General features: G+C 35.9%; 1 protein-coding gene across 2 annotated transcripts in view; it reads left to right on the plus strand.

Annotated features, from left to right (window-relative positions):
• RERG (RAS like estrogen regulated growth inhibitor) overlaps positions 1-17,495 on the plus strand; it is a 133,875-nt gene that overhangs the window by 108,408 nt on the left and 7,972 nt on the right. The window contains exon 3 of one of the 2 annotated variants that reach the window (XM_019961504.2): positions 8,682-8,738. The exons of the other annotated variant lie outside the window; for it this stretch is intronic. Coding sequence (XP_019817063.1) covers positions 8,682-8,738 — 57 coding nt within the window. The remainder of the gene's footprint in view (positions 1-8,681; positions 8,739-17,495) is intronic. 2 annotated transcript variants of the gene reach the window in all.

Below are 17,495 nucleotides of genomic sequence, written 5' to 3' on the forward strand. Positions count from 1 at the left end.
TTCAAGAGAAAAACAAAGATCTTATTTATGTAAAAGTTTCCTTCTTGCATCTTGAAATTGATATTCTCTTTCTATGTTGCCATGGTTTCTGCTCATGGATATTCCCTCCACTCTGGATGAAGAAATCTAGTCAAAAAATGCACTTTTCAAAGCATGCTTCTTTGTCAGATGTAAGCTCATAGGGAAAAAAATTTAAACCATTCAGAATTAAATCATATTCATAGAAATATTAAAATATAGTGGTAAATATTGGACATTAGAAAAAGCATGCATTTTAGAGTAAATGAACCCAGTTCAATCCAGTTCTGTCACTTGCCTGCTCTGCAAAACAGACATGTTTATTACTTTTCAGTTCAGGTCTCTTATGTGTAAAATAGGAACATTAATTCCTACTTTTGAGAGTGCTTATGAGAAATAAATAAGCTTGTAGTCAATATTCAATATAAACTCCCTTTTGGTAGTTACCATTCCAGAAATCCCATTAATGTCTTTATTTAAATAATAGCTAAAATCTACTTAATGGTGTTCCTAAAAGTATATATACTTTAATCCAACAGCTCATATAGTTATTAACTGGGTACTGAGTTCTAAAAAATTAATTTATTCAGCAATAAGCTGTCTACCCAGATCTAGAGTAGAACTCAACCTGCTTTTGTAAATAAGCTCATTTTTATTTCTCTGAAGCTTATGACCACTGAAGGTTTGGTGTTAGGGGTGATGGTAATAAGAGGTCTAGGACAGTGGTTCCCTCTGGCCCAAAAGAAGGGACCTGGTGGGTCTTGAGGTTGACCAATCAGATTTTCAATAGGCATCGGAACTAGGCATTGAACCTGAGAAGTGATGCCTTATAGTCAATGGAAGTTCCACCGTAAAGAAGATTTTTGCAAATAATAAAAGCACACTAGAGTACTGACTTGAGTACAGTAGTAATATGGGGGTCAAATAGTTTATCCAGATTTTAATTGTTTCCTCACTCATCTGTTTAAATATTTATTGAGCACATATTATGTATCAGGCAGTATTCCAGCCCCAGGAGACAAAGGGGAACAAGGCTTAATCTCTGACCTCAGATTATTCACAATTTGTAAGACATACAGGAATATAAGTGAATATTTTGTATGGCAGTTGTGCACATTCTATAATAGAGAAGAAACAAATGACAATTTCATATCACCATGGGCAGTGATTATGGCTTGGGAAAGTCAAGGAAAAGGAAGTGATATTTCACTAGTTACTATAAATAGAAATGCTCTGGTGAGCAGTAACTATCTATGAGTTCATTGCTTTCTAAATACATATTTCAATATCCCTTTCTTTGATTTAGTTCCATTCTGGGTTACCTACATAATATGCTTACTAGGTTTTAGCTTCTTTGGGCAGGGTGAAAAATTTTAAAAAAGGACCAGCCTGAAATCATTTATGTGCTGTGCTGAGTTGCTCAGTCATGTCTGACTCTCTTGTGGCCCCATGGACTGTAGCCCACCAGGCTCCTCTGTGGGGATTCTCCAAGCCAGAATACTGCAGTGGGTTGCCATGCCCTTTTCCAGATGATCTTCCCAACCCAGGGATCGAACCCAAGTCTCCCACATTTCAGGCAGATTCTTTACCATCAGACCCACCAGGGAAGCCCAAGAAAACTGGACTGGGTAGCCTATCCCTTCTCCAGGGGATCTTCGCAACCCAGGAACCAAACTGGGGTATCCTGCACTGTTGGAGCATTCTTTATAAGCTGAGCTACCAGGGAAGCCCTGAAATCATTTACATAACACTCAAAATAAGTGAGGATCTCCGCATTGTATGTAAAATTGTAATAAATAGGTGGCAAAGGGGGTGACAGAGGATGAGATGATTGGACGGCATCGCTGACTCAATGAATTTCAGCAAACTCCAGGAGACAGTGAAGAACAGGGAAGCCTGGCATGCTGCAGTCCATGCTACAAAGAGTCGGACCCAACTGAGTGACTGAACAACAAAAACAACCACCAACTACATTCAGATGAAGCGAAATATACCATGAAGATGATTGCATTGTCTGTGTGTTAGAATGAAAAGAGTGGGTCACTGCTTCATACGGAAGTGATAAAAGAAGCCCAGGAATGTTCAGAAGCATGTGTCTAGAAACTCACTTTTTTCTAGAGACATTTCAAGCCTTTATTTTCACCACAGTTTTGATCCCTTTTTTGTCACAAAAGCAGTGTTAGGTAACAAAAGAATGTATTTTCTTCAAAATGGAACCTATATGTAAAATACATACAACTTTCTCCCAGAAATTTTTCAAATTAAGAGTTTAGTAACAGAAGAGGTGGACGCCAATAAGAGTTTCCAGTGGCAAATTCCTCATCCGTATTTAAAAAAGAAAAAGAAGCATCATCATACACTGAATGAATGAGGGTGACACACTGAAAGAATGTGGCTCCTGGTGTCAGACAGGAGTTGGCACACATTTCAGGAAGGAATGTAACTAATCTGAGCTTCAGTTTCTTCTGTGAGGTACACACATACCTATATATAGGTGTATCTCTGCATAGTCACATCCTATACTGTATGCGTCCCATGCTGTGGAGCAATGAAGAGTAAAGATAAACATGTAAAGATATAGCACAGCACCGACCTGAGAGCACACACTCAATAAATAAAACTTGATAACAATATGGACAAAAACTGCACTGCTTTTTGACTCTTTTCCCGTTATAATCTTTATGATATTGTTTAGATTGATGTTGTGCTTAGTAGAGTGAGAAAACAATTCCCAAGTGGTATTGAATTCTTTCATCCTTTTCCATTATTTTTCAAATACTTTACTTATTGTGGTATCTTCCCTATATATCATAAAATTCAAGCTGAAAGCAATTTAGTATTGATTTTTGCCACCCATTTAATCTTGGTAATCACCATTTCTTCTCATTTTTGCTGGCCAAGTGGTTACGTTGTAAGTAGTGTGATGAAGTGCAGAGGAGGAGGAAGAAGAAAAGAGATATTCTATCTTCTATGTGTTACAATATTGAGAAGTTTCACATTTAAGATACTGTGTAAGTTTATTATAATGTCTTTTCGTGGTTTTTAATCTTTTCTATTCATTTAAACACTGAAAAAATTGGTTGCAAAAAAATTAAAAAAATAATTCAGATAACAAGTGGTAAATATACTTACAACCCAGAATGGACTTTTATTGTGCTAATATCGCCCATATTTCCTTTCTTTTCCTATAATAAAATTTTTAGTTTTTCACAGAATGATTAAAATTTTTTGTGAAGTAATTGTCCTAAATTTAGTAGACTCTTGTAGAAAGTCATTTAAAATTATTTAAAAGTTACCTGGTTTTACAACTTGGAAGTAAATATATTTTTTAATCAAAGTCCTACAGGTTACAAACAAAAACCACATACATCACTTAACACATATTATTCATGATAAGTTTTCATTATGATGTGAATAGACAAGATAATAAGCACCATCTTAGCATATATATGACATCAAGGATTTTCACTCAGTGTGTTACCAGGATCAATGGCAAGTTCAAAAGTTATCCAAAATGGCAGGTGAAAATTAGTATTCCTTGAAGTACTCTCAATTGAAGCAGAAATTCTTTTCTTATCCTAAAAATTCTGACCCAACCATTTAAAACACTTTTCAGCTGAATTCTTTTCTTCAATCAATTGCCCAAAATTCTATAAGCACATGGTAACTTTCCTATAATAAATGCTTATTCTTATATGCTGCTGAGCTTTGAAATATATTTGTTACATGGCAATTCCTAATTGATACAGAAAGGAAAGCTTTCATACAGGAGGTTATATTTGGGTTAAATTTTGAAGGACGATTAGGATTTCACTAGTTGGATAAAGACTTTCAAAGCAGCAGTAACAATGTGATTAGAAGCATTAAGAGATGAATCTGTATGTTCGTTTAGTACAGTGAGTCTCCTGAGGTGATGTAAGGAGTGCTGTGAAAAGTGACTGAAATTCATGTTGCAGAGGAGATGAGAGTGAGGATCCACAAACTACAGGGTGATGCTCTTATCCTTATGTTATTCATGAGAAAGCCGGAGTTTGGAGAGGACAAGTAATTGGCAACTGCTTTAACTGAGAACACATTCAATACACATCCATAAAGAGATAAAAGTTCCTTTCAGACAAAAAGACTATATTTTTAATAATAAGAATACATCCTTAAGAGAATATAGAAATGACAATGATCACAAATATTTAGGGAGTTGAGTACGCCTAAGTGTCTTATGAAACAATTGTATCAGATACCTTGTTAATTAGGCTATTTCATGATTGCATAAGTGAAAAATAATGATATAACAGGACTTTTTTTTTTAAAGAATATGAGCTCAAAAAGTAACCTTTGAAAGTTCTTTCTGAATGTCTTTTGAGGATATCGCTTAACTATTTTTAAAGTGGAAGAAAATCATGGGTGTTAGTTTTCATTTACTTTGAAAAGTTCATTTTTTTTTAAAAGCTAGTTTACTGCGCAGATTATATCTGGTCATTTTTCATTTAAAAATATTATTCTAGTCCTTAAAGCTTATACTTCTAATGTCTGCTTCATTGTGATAATGACATCAGGAATTATTCTGAATAACTGGCCCAGCCTTGTTAACCTTTAGAAATAGTTTGACTATTTTAATGTAGAAATTTTACCTGCTAACTCTTGCTTTTAAACAGAATTTTAATCCTATTCATTTATTACCTTGATGTCACTTTTAATAATTTTAATAAATTTCTTTGGATCAAATTCTACTTAGTGAATTTTCCATTTCACTGGAAACTAGCTTTCATTGATAATTATGAAATTTAGTGCCAGGAACACCAAAAATAAACCACATGTAAAGAAGAATTACTCAAGTAGGTTATAATTTAGGCAAAATGAGGAAAATGTTACTCTCTAAATTAGAGATTTTTTACTTATTTAATGGAAAGTTATGGGTTTTCAAGGCAATGGGGAGAAAATAAGATATTTTATAATACAGAGACTTACTTGTAACTAATAAAAAATGTCAAACCTTAAAACTTAGGAAAAAACAAAACCATATGTCAGACTCTTAGTGGAAGTAATTATTATCAATACCAACATTTTACATCAAAAGAAGACCTTTGCTCAGGATTGTTGGGATGGAAACCACAGAATATTTAAAAGATAATTAGATCAATTTTACAGTTTTAATAAACTTTAAGAAATGTAATTTGTATAAGCATCATAAAATAAACATTTCAGCTTGTATATTTACATGACATTTTAGGAAAACATTATAGCATGATTCTGTTATAAATTCTCTTGGGTTAATTTTTCTGCTTATTCTCTCGATGACTGGTTATTACTTAACTATTAAGAGGAGTGAATGGTAGATTGATACATCTTTTTTCTTCTATTCAGCAAGTATTAGTATGTTCAAGTCTACATGTGCCAGACACTAGAAAATAGTGATGAACAAAGCAGATCCCATGCCTTCATGAAATATACATTCTAGAGAAGGAATCAAGTAAAATGATAACAATAATGATAATAACAAAGAAGCATTTTAGTTGTTTTAATTATTAGTAGTAGTGGTGAGGGTGGTGATGTTGATGGTAGATTTATGGAAGGGGAAGGCATGACTGAAGGAAATAATCTAATCAGCTTTGCTCACTATTGTTCATTCTACTTTAGCCGTACTGGCTTGCTTAATGTTCCTTGAGCATATCAAGTGCATATTCCTGTTTTAGGACCTTTGCAATGGCTGTTCCCTCTTTTTGAAATACTATTCCCCCCACATATATTCCCTCATCTCTTTCTTCTATCAGCTTCTCAGCAAGAATTACCCTGGTTACCCAATCTTAAATAGCAACTCTCACACCTTCATCTCCCAATGTGGAATCCCCCTTACCTTACTCTCCCTCTTTTATCCCTTAGCACTTACCACCTCTAACAGACTATATAATTTATTTATTTTTTTAATCTGTCTCCTAGTAGAATATAAGCTTGCTATGTTCAAAAATCTTTGTCTCAATTGTTTACTGGATTATTTGTTGTTGTTGTTCGATCCCTAAGTCATGTCCAGCTTCTTGGGACCACCCCCCCTCCTTGGACTGCAGCACACCAGGCTCCCCAGTCCTTCACTATCTCATGGAGTTTGCTCAGATTCATAGCCATTGAGTCGGTGATGCTATCTAACAATCTCGTCCTCTGCTGCCCTCTTCTCCTTTTGCCTCCTGTGTGTCAAATGCTTATCACGTGTTATGCAGGCTTCCTAGGTGGCTCAGTGGAAAGAATCCACCTGGCAATTCAGGAGACCCAGGAGACACGGGTTCAATCCCTGGGTCAAGAAGACTCCCCAGAGAAGGAAATGGCAAACCACTCCAGTATTCTTGCCTGAAAAATTCCATGGACAGAGGAGCCTGGTGGGTCACAGTCCATAGGGTTGCAGAGTCAGACATGACTAACTGAGAACACACACAATACGAAAAATATATAGAACCAAAAACTAAAATCATTCAAGAGCCATAGCACTTTAGAATTGTTCTGCCTCTACCACTCTGCAGCTTCTAGAAGTATTTCCACAACTACGCAGGGCACTAATAGATTCTTAACTAAGATCTGGACATTTAATAGTGATTTAGTTCTATTCAGTATACTAGGTTTTGAAAAGTAGTGGCATGTCTAAAATATTTTAGAAAGATTTCTTTGAAAAATTATTAAAGTTTAAATGGTCTAGGAACCAGGGAACTTCAAACTTCAGTTGTATGAGAAATTTTGTTAATTTTAATAGCTCATGGCTTAAAGATGCCAGAAAAATGAATTTTGCTAGGTCACAAACTTTCAAGCTAAAACTCCATATTACAACAAAAATGTGAAATGCTTTGAATACTGCAGGCAGTTATGTTTACTAACACTGACAACTGAAAAGCAGAAAAATTCTGTCTAGAGCTTTCTACTTCTTACATGCAAAAAAAGATTTTAAATGACTCAGTCTCAAGAGAGTGAATGGTGACAGACTCTGCAAATTGAAGATAAAACCACAAGTACATGCACTGTGGGAAGTTCCACAGGGTCAGTGGCCTTGCTACTTTTGGCACTGCAAATATTTTGGCTCAAATCCAGCCTCACACTCTGTAATTAGAAAGAACATTGCAGCTTTCGGTCTACAGCCAAGCCACGTATCCTTGTGGTCTGTCTCATGAACTTTTCATTGCTATTTGCACTGCAATCTCTCATATAGGCCACCATGGCAGGGAGTATATACCTCTGTTGATCTTAACAGAGGCAGTAGGAGGAGGAAAGACTGACAGTGCCTTTCAATTAAATAGTCTTGTTTCTCCAAGGAGTATCTTTAGAATACTACATACAGGGCATTTCAGTAAAAATAAATAATGTAATTTCAGTAAACACTGATTCTTTAGTTAGGGTCAATGAGATCCCAGGAAGACCATGAGGGTATTCAAAGGGCTAGTGAGCCGGCTGAAATTATATACTAGACTGTGTGTATATACATTTCTCCAGGGAAAGAACCCAAAGCTTTCATTCTAAAGTATCAGTGATGCTGTCCTCCAAAAATACTTTTTTTTTTGTAGATTAAAAACCATTGTTTTCACCTATAATACAAGTCTAAGAAAATGTCCAGCATTTGTCCCATCAGTTTTTTAAGAATAATAGAATCTACCTCTCTCAGCATCACTTTTTGTCTGACTCATCTTCTAGTTAAGTATTAGCCAGATGGCCTCAGCCTTAAAATCAGTATTAGACAATGGAGAAATTACAGGTTTTGGAAATAGCCTTTTTGGAGTCACATCCTGGCTCAGCCACTAACTGGCTAGATGAGCTTAGTTAAATGAGTTAACCTCTCAAAGCCTCAGTTTCCTTATCTGAAAAACGGGATCAATCCTAGTACCTGCCTCACAGGGATGAAGTACTGGTCGAGGAGATCATGGAAGTGAGGTGCTTAGCATAAGTGCAGATCCTGATTCTTTCTATAACTACCTCATCAGCTTTACTTTTGATGGGCTTTAATGATTCACTAATAAAATCCTTAATTTTGAGTATTTTTATAATATAAATGGGGCTTCCCTGGTGACTCGGTGGTAAAGAATCTGCCTGCAATGCAGGAGATCCAGGTTCAATCCCTGGGTCAGGAAGATCCCCTGGAGGAAGGCATGGCAACCCAGTCTAATACTGTTGCCTAGAGAATCCCATGGACAGAGGAGCCTGGCATGGGACAGTCCATAGGGTTGCATAAAGAGTCGGATATGACTGAAGCGATTAAGCAGAAGCAGCAGCGTGACACAAATATCTTTTCATTACAGTAAAAATAATCACATTTTAACTGACCTGTATCAATCATTATCAGTATTCAAACTTTAGACACCAGTATTGTGATGCTTTATGGTTGAATTCATTGTTTTGCTAAAAATTGAGTATGTGTGCATTTTCACATTGTGATATTTTCAGCTCCAGGATTAAAGGGAAAAAATCTAAGCTGTTCATTAAGGTACAACAAACCGTTAAAACATTATACCAATTTTTAGGCCATAATATGAAATTTTAAAATATTTGAATAAACATAAATAGATATATTGAGTTTATTTGCCAAAGAACCATAAAACACATATAGTTTTATGGGCTATTCCTCTTTCTGGAAGAGGGTTAAAAGCTATGAAGAAAATTAACAAATTTGATTGAAATGTTGTTCTTTTTTCCCACAGCTCTTGTAGTGAGATTTTTGACCAAACGATTCATCTGGGAATATGATCCCACCCTCGGTAGGTCAAATTTTGTTTCATCCTCCTCTCCAATCAAAGTTTTGACCTGAAAGAAAGAATGACATTTTCTGTTGCAACATTTTTAAGCATCTTGCAGCTGTTTGAGAAGTGCTTTATCAAATCACGCAAAGAGCCCTGTAAGAAGATGGATGTGTGTTGTATGCTGTCTGTGCTTAGAACTCTGCAGGATTTTAATGCATAGATGAAGAAATCAGGTCAAACCTGAGACAAGAAGGAAATGGGTACAACGTGATGCTCTTCCATCAGGAAATGAGCATCATTCTAGTGGGAGAAAGAGGATGCAATGGGTGTGGCTAATTGGGTATGGGAGAGAAGGGCATGGGGAGAAGAGAATAATAGTAATATAAAGCTTGTGAATGCTCATTTTGGGAAAATGTATAAATAAACTATGTTTTTCCCCCCACTTCTCTCCAATGAATCTGATTTAAGCCTATTCAAAATATAAAAAAGAAGCAAAAGTTGATATCTGTAGATCTTGAAAATAGCAATAATATTGATGGATGAAGTATTCATCAACTGTATTTTTTGCAGTCCAGAGCAGAGTCCTTATTGGTAAGCTATTTAGTTCTCATCTTCAAAATAACACTGAAAATCCATGGGTTTCAAATTGAGCTTAAGTTTGACTCTGAATTAAGCCTTTGAGTTTTTGTTTGTTATGATTTGGGACCCTAGTTGGTTTTGTAAAGGTCAACATCGTTGAAATCCAGAGGAAGAAGGAAAGGCATACATCATTTTATTACCAAGCACAGAGTCCCAGACCAAGCTGGCCTCACTCAGAATGATGAAATGGGTAAAGATGAGTCCCAGGTTCTTTTCTGCTTTTGTGTTTGTTACTACAGGTTTACACCATCCAGCTTAAAAGGGGGCTTTCTTTGCCCTTGTGAGCTCCTCTCATTGCTTTCACTCATTCATCCCACAAATATGTATTAAATGCCTCCTATGAGTTAAATGATTTTAGATGCTGAGGATAAACCAATAGGCAGAAGGGGAAAGCATGGGCTTTGTTAAACTTACAGTTTAGTGAAGAGAGAAGAGTCAGTAAACAAATATATGTCAAATAGTGATAAGCACCATGAAGGGAAACTGAACAGGAAAGGGGATAGAGAGTGATCTTATATTTTATCTAACTTCTTAACTTTTTAATCTATAGAATTGATTGTAGTGAGAAGTACAAGGTAAAGATGCAACATTTTTCCCAAAGAGTTGACCAACTGTCCTCCTATGACTTACTAAATTATCTCCACCTTTCCCCACTACTTTCAATGCTACCTTTTAAAAATACATGGAATCATGTACACAAGGATACAATTCTAGATTTGCTTTTCACACTAATGCCAGTACCACACTCTTTTGATAACTGTATGTTCCTTAGGACATGTTGATACTCAGTAGAGAAAGCCTTTCTTCTTTACTTTTTAACAGAATTATCTTGACTCCTATCTCTAGTTTATTCTTCCAGGTCAATTTTTAAAACTATATCATAGCATGAAATAATTTTGATTGGAATTGCATTAAAATTATACATTCCTTTGAGAAGATTCACAGCTTTATGATATCCATTCTTTTAATCTAAGTGAATAGCATGTCTCTACATTTATTAGTCTTCTCTGGTTTTGCTTTTAAATAAAACGTTTTTCAACATCAATAATTTTTGACATGATTTTAGTGTAGACACAATTTAATCTTAAGATGATATATTTGTATCTAAAACATTGAACTTGGTTTGGAAAAAAATCATTATCTATTGTTTACCCCATCTATGTAAATGCTTACTCTCCTCTTATAATTTTATTACTTATATAAGCTTTAAAAAGATTATAGCCCCTGAGAACCTTAATGATTTATGGGAGTTTAATAGAAAAATACTAATTTTATTTATTGATATCAGTACAACTCAACAAAAGATGAAGCTTCTAAAAGATGATCTTAAAATTTTTTGAATGCTGTCAGATTTGTTTCGGTAACTAATGTTGCTTTTTAATTAGTCTTAGGTCAACCATTTTCCCTTTGGTTTTATTCCTTCTGAAAAACAAATGCTATTAATAGAAATCTCCTGCACCAGTTATTTGTACCATGGGCTTCCTTCACTATGAATAATGAAACTTTATTGAGTGACCTTGTACTGTTCTGCTCCACAAGAATTGCAGCTGCTAGGCAACAAGGGGGCTCATCTGACTTCAGGCGTATCAGATAGATGACTCACTCCCAGGTGAGGCTTTCATTCAGTCACCCTGGAAACTGGATGTGTGTGTGTGTGTGTGTGTGTGTGTGTGTGTGTGTGTGTGTACACTCATATACAAGAAGTCACTAATGTTCTAGCCTAGAGGAGTTCCAATCCATTTGATTCAAGATGAACCAAGCATTTCCTGGGCAAGCGTGCATGTGTGCTAATTCGCATCTGTCATGTCCTACTCTTTTCGACGCTATGGACTGTAGCCTGCCAGGTTCCTCTGTTCATGGGATTTCCCAGGGAAGACTACTGGAGTGGGTTGCCATGCTCTCCTCCAGAGGATCTTACGGACCAAGGGATCAAACCTGAGTCTCTTGTATCTCCTGCATAGGCAGGCAGGTTCTCTACCATTAGTGCCAGCTGGGAAGCCCTTCCTGGGCATAACTTCATACTATTAGAGAGTTTCAAGACCACCACCCAAAAGGAAAGCTACCTTTGAAAGCAAAGTAGCTTATTTGTAAAAAAAAAAAACAAAACCATTTTGAATTCTGAATCCAGAGCTGTCCTCGAAAATATAGTGCTGTTTTTCAACCTGTAACAGAATTTTTGCTCCATGAGAAACTAAAGACTGTGAATGTCCTTCAGCATATTAACAGCCCTGGAATATCTATTGCTCTGAGATAATTCTGTAAAGAAATTGTTTGCTAGTATAAGCACAAGTGATTTTCAAACTTTTAGATTTTTTTTTAAGGAGAGGAACTCTCATAAGAATTCCAGTTACAGATGGAGGGCTCAGAGGGTGAGGGAGAATTAAAAATTCTAGTGGCACTTCCATTTTCGTTTAAGAAGGAACTATTGTTAACATCCACGTGTTTTGAAGGATATAAACTAAGAAAAAAATCAGTCCTTGACATTGGACAATGTTATTTTTCCTTAAATTTTTCTCATTTCACCATGGACCAGTAAAATCTTTGTCAGAGGTCAGAAGTGGTCTGTGAATTGCATTTAAAAACTACCCATTCTCAGATGGTGCTAAAGAATCTGCCTGCCAGTACAGGAGACACAAGAGACTCCGATTTGATCCCTACATTGGGAAGATCCCCTGGAGAAGGAAATGTCAACTCACTCCAGTATTCTAACCTGGGAAATCCCATGGATAGAGGAGAAGAGTCAGACATGACTGAGCACATACACACACACACACAGACATGCAGACACACAGACACACATACACTGAAGCCTATAGAATTGGGGACTGGACCATCTAACCAAGAAAACTCCCTGCATGATGGAAGTGGCAGCAGTTTTCTGGGTGCGGAACAGCTTCCGTGTCCTGTTTAGATTCCAAAAGAGCTGAGTCTCTACCTCCCAGTCATATTACCTTCAGAAAATGCTGATCGTGGTAGAGAATACAAAGACTTAGATCATGTACAGTTGTGGTGTGTTTGTGTGCTTGTGTGTGTGCGCACACCTATGTGTGTTGGGGGCAGTTGGAGAGAGAGAGAGAGGGAAACTATCACTACTTAGGAGGCATTGTACTCTGTTTGAATGGATTACGGCTCAGACACAAATGAGAGTGGGAAGTGGGAGACATATTGGACTCACTGGTGCTCTGATTTTGTGACTGGTTCTCCCTACCTGAACTACAGTTCCATTTGATTGGAAAAACTTGTACTAAGAAAGAGACACACTCAGAACAAATTGTCTCAACTGGATACTAAAGCAGAGGTGCTTAGCCAACTTGCAGAACTGGTTAATATTGGCACAGCAAGGAACTTTGAGATCGTCACTTGGCAAATAATAAAACAAATCCAATGAAGTCAGTTTATCCAAGATTACGTGGCTATTTTGTGGTTAGATCAGCAATAGAACTCCAGTTAGTACAATTCCTACTCTAGCACAAATCATTACTAACTGTTGTTGTTGTTGCACTAGCCAAATGTCCATATTAATACATTGAAATCTGCAAAAGAGCTAAATTATAAAAGGATTAGTGGTATGAAACATCCCTCTGAGCATCAGTTTCTCTTAGTGTGCAAAATATACTTCATCTTATAAAATTATATGGAATGCAGGTTTTCAATCATGTATCTCTCATATACACTGAACTTGAGATATATATTTAATATGCCTAATTCCATCTTGGACTTCGCTGGTGGCTCAGTCAGTAAAGAATCCACCTGCAATGCAGGAGACTGCCTGCAAAGCAGGAGACCCAGATTCAATCCCTGTGTCAGGAAGATCCCCTGGAGGAGAAAATGGCAACCTACTCCAGTATTCTTGCCTGGAGAATCCCATGGAGAGAGGAGCCTGGCAGGCTACAGTCCAGGGGTCACAAAAAATCGATCACAACTACATCACTACCACCACCAGCACCACAATTCCGTCTTGAAACTAATGTTGATGTTGTTCAGTCACCAAGTCGTGTCCGACTCTGCAACCCCATGGACTGCAGCACAGCAGTCTTCCCTGTCCCTCATCATCTCCTGGAGTTTGCCCAAGTTCATGTCCATTGAATCGATGATGCCAACTGTTGATCTTACAGTATCCAATATTTGGTTCATTTTGAAGTATCTCTTAAACAATCATCCCCTTACCCTTCAAGAAAAAAAGACTAAAATAATCATTTTTTTGTGAGTATGAACGAAAAGTATTTCCATTCTCCATTTTTTCTTAACTTTCTTCACAAAAACTTACACATTTTTTCTTAACTTCCAGAATGAATAGTAGAGTTTCATTCCATTCTAACAGTACTTAGTGCATTTTTTAGAATTATGTTCAGAAAAGCTAGCACACCGATGTACATTTTGCCTCTGTAAGCAATATTTCCACTGTTTTGCATGAAGCCATGAGTTCCTAATGAGAAAGAGAAGGGACTTAAAGAAAATATTCTTCCAATGGTGTGAAACCAGCGTTCAGCTTAGATGAAATCACTGCTGCCTCCCGCTGCTGTCTGTGGCCGACATTCCCTCATTTCCTGCCTTTCATCGTTTCATTTCAGTTAACAAACAGCCAAAGAATCACACAACTTCATACCATTTTCTTTATATTTTATTTCCCCCCTACTGTGGCCTTCTGTGGTTGAAATACATATCCTATTTAGCATGGAGGCAACTGAGAAAAATGTCCCTGTCTGTCAGACAACTTGTGGTGCAAAGAGATGGACTAAAGCCCAGAACTCTGTTTTACAGGCTCCAGGGCTGATGCCAGTCCTTTAAAAGGGAAAGCAGCACAAAGGTCACAGCAGAACAGTGGAGAGAGAAACAGAAAGGGCCTGGATCCTGGCATGTGCACTGCCCTCTGGGCTTCTCCTCTCAGAATGGAGCCCAGAAGATGAAAAGGAAATAATTGAGAGAACGCTTAGAAATGAGTAGTGGCTGTCAGTGGTATTTTAGAGCATTCAATTATACAAAACAATAATCTCCCATTTAACGTAACAGAGGGGAGTGGAATGATTTAGAATTGAGAATCATACATACCCTGTAAGGATTACATATTACAGGAGAATGATGATAATATAAAATAAACTTATTAAAATATATTGAACATAATCTCATTTTCATTTTTTTTAATTGACAAATAGTCACTTACAAAATTATATTAGTTTCAGGTGTACAACATAGTGATTTGATATTTTATAGATTACACACTATATAAAGTTATTATAAAATATTGGTTATATTCTCTGTGCTGTACAGTTATTTACAATAGCCAAAATAAAGAAGCAACCTAAATGTCCACTGACAGATGAATGGATAAAGAAGAGGTGAGATATATACACATACACATGCAGGCAATGGAATATTGCTCGGCCATGAAAAAAGAATTGAATCTTGCCATTTGCCACAACATCGATAGACCTGCTTAGTGAAATAAGTTAGATAGAGACAAATACTATATCTTATCACTTAAATGTGGAGTCTAAAAAAAAATAAAACAAACATAACCTCATTTTAAACTTTTATTTTTCAGAAAATACATCTGCAGTGTGTCGTGCCTTTGTGAATGATGACCACATAAGACTGATGCCTAGGTTACACTACTTAGCTAAGCTTCCTTTCTGTGATTTGTATTTTGAGTAGGAGATTAGATTTACAGCAAAGTAACACAAAACTGTGGTCAAGAAAGAACTATAAGATAGTTGATGAGTTGAAAAAATGAAAGAAACATGAGACATATAATAGATAATAGGTAGGTAGATAGATTATAGGAAAAAATAAAAGCAATGGCTTACCGGTTACCCCTTTAGGAAAGAAATTTCTAGGTTTATTTAGTTGGTTGATTGGTTAGTAACTTGAGTACTTCAGGGGCAAATAATTGAGTTAATACTTAAGTCAATCATGCTGCTCTGTTCCCAGCACCATGTCATGTGTATGTGAAGGCTTTCTATTTCTTCACTTTATTTTTCCTGCATCCCCTATTCTGACACCATTGCCTTCCTCTGTTCCCAAAGGCATATAATCTAATACAGTTGATACTTAGCACAGTGGTTCAAAATCTACATTCCCAAAGCCAGTCTTCTGAGCTCCAGTCTTAACTGTACCATTTACCACTTAACATCTGTGTGACCTTCGGCAACTTATTAAATGTTGCTGTGCCTCAGTTTCTTCACATAAAATAGATCTGATAGTATTACATACTTCATGAAATATTTGTAAGGAATAAATAAGTTAACATGAGTAAGGCATTTAGAACAATTTGTGTTCAAAGGGTAAGCAGTATGTGTTAGTTATTACATATTTTTTGAAAAAAATTCTATATATGCACATATTTTAAATTTGTATACATTTTACCATGCTATAGACCTACCTGTAGAGGTACTCGTGTGATTTTCTTTTTTTAGTTCTTTAATGTGTTAATTGCACTGATAGTTATAAACACTTTGTATTCCTGAAATAAACTCTACTATTTTATAATGTATTTTTCTTATTATACTGTTGGATTCAACTGGATATTACTTTTTTAGAATTTTTGAATCTATGTTCAAAAATAAAATGAACCTACATTTTTTTTTTCTCTTCTCTTCTTATTACTTTTCTAACATTTCTTGTTGCAATTCATAGTGGGTAGCTATCCCTTTCTTTTTCCCCTAGAACAACTTGTTTAATGTTTAATAGAAATCTATAAAGCCAATTGGGTAGTCATTTTTTCTCATAAGAAATCTACAGTTAACATTTAAATTTCACAGGCTATTGACTTAGTTAAGTGTCTTATTTCTCATTGTACCAATCTGTGCATTTTTTCCTCAAAGAATTAATCAGGCTTTGAAATTTGTTTGGTATACAGTTCATAATGTTATTTTATTTCTATTTCACCAGAAAGTGTAATTACTTCCTATTTTTATGCTCATTTTTGTTTGATTGCACCTTCTCTCTTAATTTACCAGTTAGTTTTCTCTGATCTTTACCTCTTCCCCCACCTACTTCTTTAAAATTTTTCAAGTGCCATGCTTTGCTTTTGTTAACCTTATCTAATTTTTTCTGCTATTTTTTCTTTTATTTTTCTCATATCTTCTTGGATTTGCTTTGTTTTCCTCTTCTAATTGTTGAGTTGAATAATTTGTTCACTTTTTTTCTGTTCTAAATACCTTTTTATTATATCATCATTTGGAATAATACAAGTACATTAACTCCTTCAAACCTGCCTAGGTGTCTTCCCTCATCTCCACCCTGGTATTTTGGTATTATCTAGAATTGTGGTTCTGAATTGCTTCTGGTATAGTTTTATCACTTTGCTTGACTCCATTAGGACCTTGAATTCTGTTTTGCTGATGAGAAGTCCAGTGTCAATCTGAGTCACATGCTTTTGTAGGTGATGGACTTTTTTTTCTCTAGATCTTTTAAAATTTCCCTCTTTGTCATTAATATCTTTACATTTTGTCATAATAGGTTGAAACTGGGGCTTTTCCCCTTGTGTGTCCAGTCAGTCCTTTTTTAAAACTTTTATTTATTGAAGTATAGTCAATTTGCAATGTTGTGTTAATTTCTGCTGTCTGGCAAAGTGATTCAGTTATACATATGTAAACATTCTTTTTCATATTCTTTTCCCATTATGTAAACCATAATGGGAAATTATGGGAAAACCATAATGGGAAATTATTCACAGAATATCGACTATAGTTCCCTGTGCTATACAGTAGAGCCCTGTTGCTTATCTAGTCTATCCTAATAGTCCTTTTAATGTGAAGTCGTTCAATGGCTCTAGTCCTGGGAAATTCTCAGTGACTACAGCCTCAGCTTCAACTATTTTCCACTCTTCTGTGTATTTTATTCTCTCTTTGAGGCTCATTTTATAGGAGAAAATAACATGTCTATTTCTATTATCCACACCTCATATTTTGCTTTCATATTTTCCTTCTTTTGATCACTTACTAGTACTTTCTGGGAGAATGTTTCACCCTGAACTTCATCAACTCAGTCAATCATGTGTTGAGTGCTTTATGTCATTTGTTTCATTTTCATGTAGAGCAACACCATTTTAATGCCTGATTTTCGTTTCATGTCAGAACCCTTAGAGCCACCTAGTGGTTGTATTCTTCCTGACTTCTCCTGACCCCAGCAGAGCTT

The sequence above is a fragment of the Bos indicus genome, chromosome 5, assembly GCF_029378745.1.
Source record: "Bos indicus isolate NIAB-ARS_2022 breed Sahiwal x Tharparkar chromosome 5, NIAB-ARS_B.indTharparkar_mat_pri_1.0, whole genome shotgun sequence".
Taxonomy (NCBI): Eukaryota; Metazoa; Chordata; class Mammalia; order Artiodactyla; family Bovidae; genus Bos; species Bos indicus.